General features: G+C 44.9%; 1 protein-coding gene across 1 annotated transcript in view; it reads left to right on the forward strand.

Annotated features, from left to right (window-relative positions):
• Window positions 1–2,501, forward strand: part of UPK1B (uroplakin 1B) — a 20,380-nt gene that overhangs the window by 6,839 nt on the left and 11,040 nt on the right. The window contains exons 2-3 of the mRNA XM_019527613.1: window positions 81–168; window positions 1,018–1,218. Of these exons, the coding sequence (XP_019383158.1) occupies window positions 100–168; window positions 1,018–1,218 (270 nt within the window). The 5' untranslated portion in view covers window positions 81–99. The remainder of the gene's footprint in view (window positions 1–80; window positions 169–1,017; window positions 1,219–2,501) is intronic.

Here is a 2,501-nt window from a genome sequence, read left to right on the forward strand (position 1 = left end):
CCCCACCCCAGGATAATTTTGTTTTCTAGTCTAAACCTGTTGGACTTGTTCTGATTGCTATTATTTTCCCCCCCCTCCAGGTTGCATGAAGTGTTGAAGATGGCAAAAGGCGATAATGGTGTGCGCTGTTTTCAAGGTCTGCTAGTTCTAGGCAATGTGATTATTGGGGTAAGTGGCTCAGGGCTGTAAGGGACAGTGATCTTGTATAAGGGCACTCCAGAGCAGTTCTTCTTACAAGGCAAATCCCAGCAATGGCCTCACTCTTTATATGAACCTTGTAATGTAAGAAGGCTAAATATAACACTACATGAGAGAAACCTGAACAGACCATGTAAGCAAATGGTTTCAGATGGGTATGACATAGAAGAGAGGGTAATATGACCTGAGGAAGAAGCAAAGGCTCAAGTACCTTGTCTAGAAGAATAGGCTTAAACATGGATTCTGTTTAAGCCTGATCCCTTTGCTTTGCAGACAGATGCCTTCCCTTTTTTTTAAATCATCAGTATAAGTGTTCCAATCCAAAATGCACACTCAGGGTCCAAAGACTTGTGGGAACAGGGGTCTGGGATAGGAGAGCACTTATGGCATGTTTCCATTGCAGCTGTAGTAGATTCCAGCTGGGATAGCCCTAAGCAAGCCATACACATCTGTTCCCATGCACATGTTCGAAACCTGGCAGTTTGCTGGTAAGGTCACTGCAAGGGGAGAATGTCCCCTCAAGACTGGGTCTCTAAGGTGCTTGCAAGTAGTCCCTGGGGATGACTTCAGAGCTTCCAGTATACCAAGTTGAATGACTGTGGGAGCAGAGGGGGAGGAGGAAGCTGAGCTTCCTTGGGGCTATGCTGGTAGACATGCAGCTGGTATAATGCAGACCTGCTTGCTGTCTCTACGTTCAGTATGATAAAACCTGCGCTTGTAAGAGGCAGGGATTGAAAAGAGCTCTCCTTGAAAGTGGTTGTGGTATGGCTTTGAGCTGGTCTGGCCTGAACTAATGGGATTCTGATTTCTGGTTCTCAGTTGTGTGGCATTGCACTGACAGCAGAGTGCATCTTCTTTGTGTCAGATCAGCAGACTCTGTACCCTCTGTTGGAAGCCACAAACAATGATGACATCTATGGCGCCGCCTGGATTGGCATATTTGTTGGCTTTGCTCTCTTCAATCTGGCTGTTCTTGGTATCGTTGGAGTCATTAAGTCAAATAGGGCAATGCTACTGGCGGTAAGTGGTATGATATGGTGTTCTCCAAATCTTCTATCTGCTAGCCTAAGCCTACAGTAAGACCTTCCTATATGTGCATGCATTTAGCAAACAAAGCTAGATTGAGATGATTTGGTGAGGGAGGAATCTTTCATTTTTTGTTCCCCTTTCTTTCTTTTTCAGTAGATATTCTAATAACCTTTTTAAAAGGTTTTTTTTCTTTTTGTTGCTCTCCTGTCCTATCAGGATTTTTTCTCCTCTTATTGTGAGCTGCTCTGAGTCTTTACTGGGAAGGATGACAAATTGAATGAATAAAAAGCAATTAAAGGCCTGGCCTGCTGTCACTGATAGACTTGACAACTAGAACTCAAAGGCTACCCCTTCCTGGGGATGTTAGCAATCCTAGGCTGTGAGAGGGAAGAAAGGAATTCCTACCAGGAGAAGGGAGGCAAACAAGAGACTCAGCTGCCAACAAGTGGCACACTTCCACATTTGGTTCTCGGTCAGGGGTTCCATGATAGATTCCATGGCACCAAATCCACAATCTACCAAAAGGGCAAAAGAGGGAAACCTCTTATTATGACTGTAGTTTTGAAGATGGGGAGGTGCCCACATCCAAAGGGACTCCCCCTTCTCTACTACCTCAGCTTTACTTGGAGTTGGATGGAGATCTAGGGGTGGGACAACCTTCCCCCACCTCTAGAGGAGGCAGGCACTGCATGCAAAATCCTGTGGCAGCCTTGCAGCTGTCTGAACCATGTTATTCTTGGACAGTGGGCTTGCCCCTTGTTCCTTAATTTCTGGTATACCAGAAATTGTTGCAAGATTTGGTGCAAACGCTTCACGTTTCCCAGAGAAATAGAATTGACATGGCTCGGTCTTTTAGTGTAAACTTCTAGTAAGTGCTCAAGCTCATGTCCTTCTTAATTTCCATTGGATGACATAAAATAATGACCAGGTTCCTTTTAAAGTCCTATTGCCTAGCTGCTATAAAGAAACATTCTCCCAACCAGAGGCTTTGGAGGACAAGTGCTTTGGAGCTATTGGACTAGCCATGGACTAGTATTCTCAGGTAGTGCTTATCAGATTATTAATCAATGGGTTCTTGTACAAATTTGTTCAAAAGCTGAATAGAGAGGGAAAAAGTGGAGCTGTATCTGCACTGAGGGCAGTCCAGAAGCTCTGGCAAACCCCTCCAAGAAAGGATAACTTCCTGTTCTAGGGCAATGGTGAATCACTAATGCCATGGTGAGATTACCCAAAGGGGTGAGATCCCGTTTGGAATGCTGTGTGCAGATCTGGTC

This window comes from Gavialis gangeticus, unplaced genomic scaffold, assembly GCF_001723915.1.
Source record: "Gavialis gangeticus isolate Ggan-Ray unplaced genomic scaffold, GavGan_comp1, whole genome shotgun sequence".
Classification (NCBI taxonomy): Eukaryota; Metazoa; Chordata; order Crocodylia; family Gavialidae; genus Gavialis; species Gavialis gangeticus.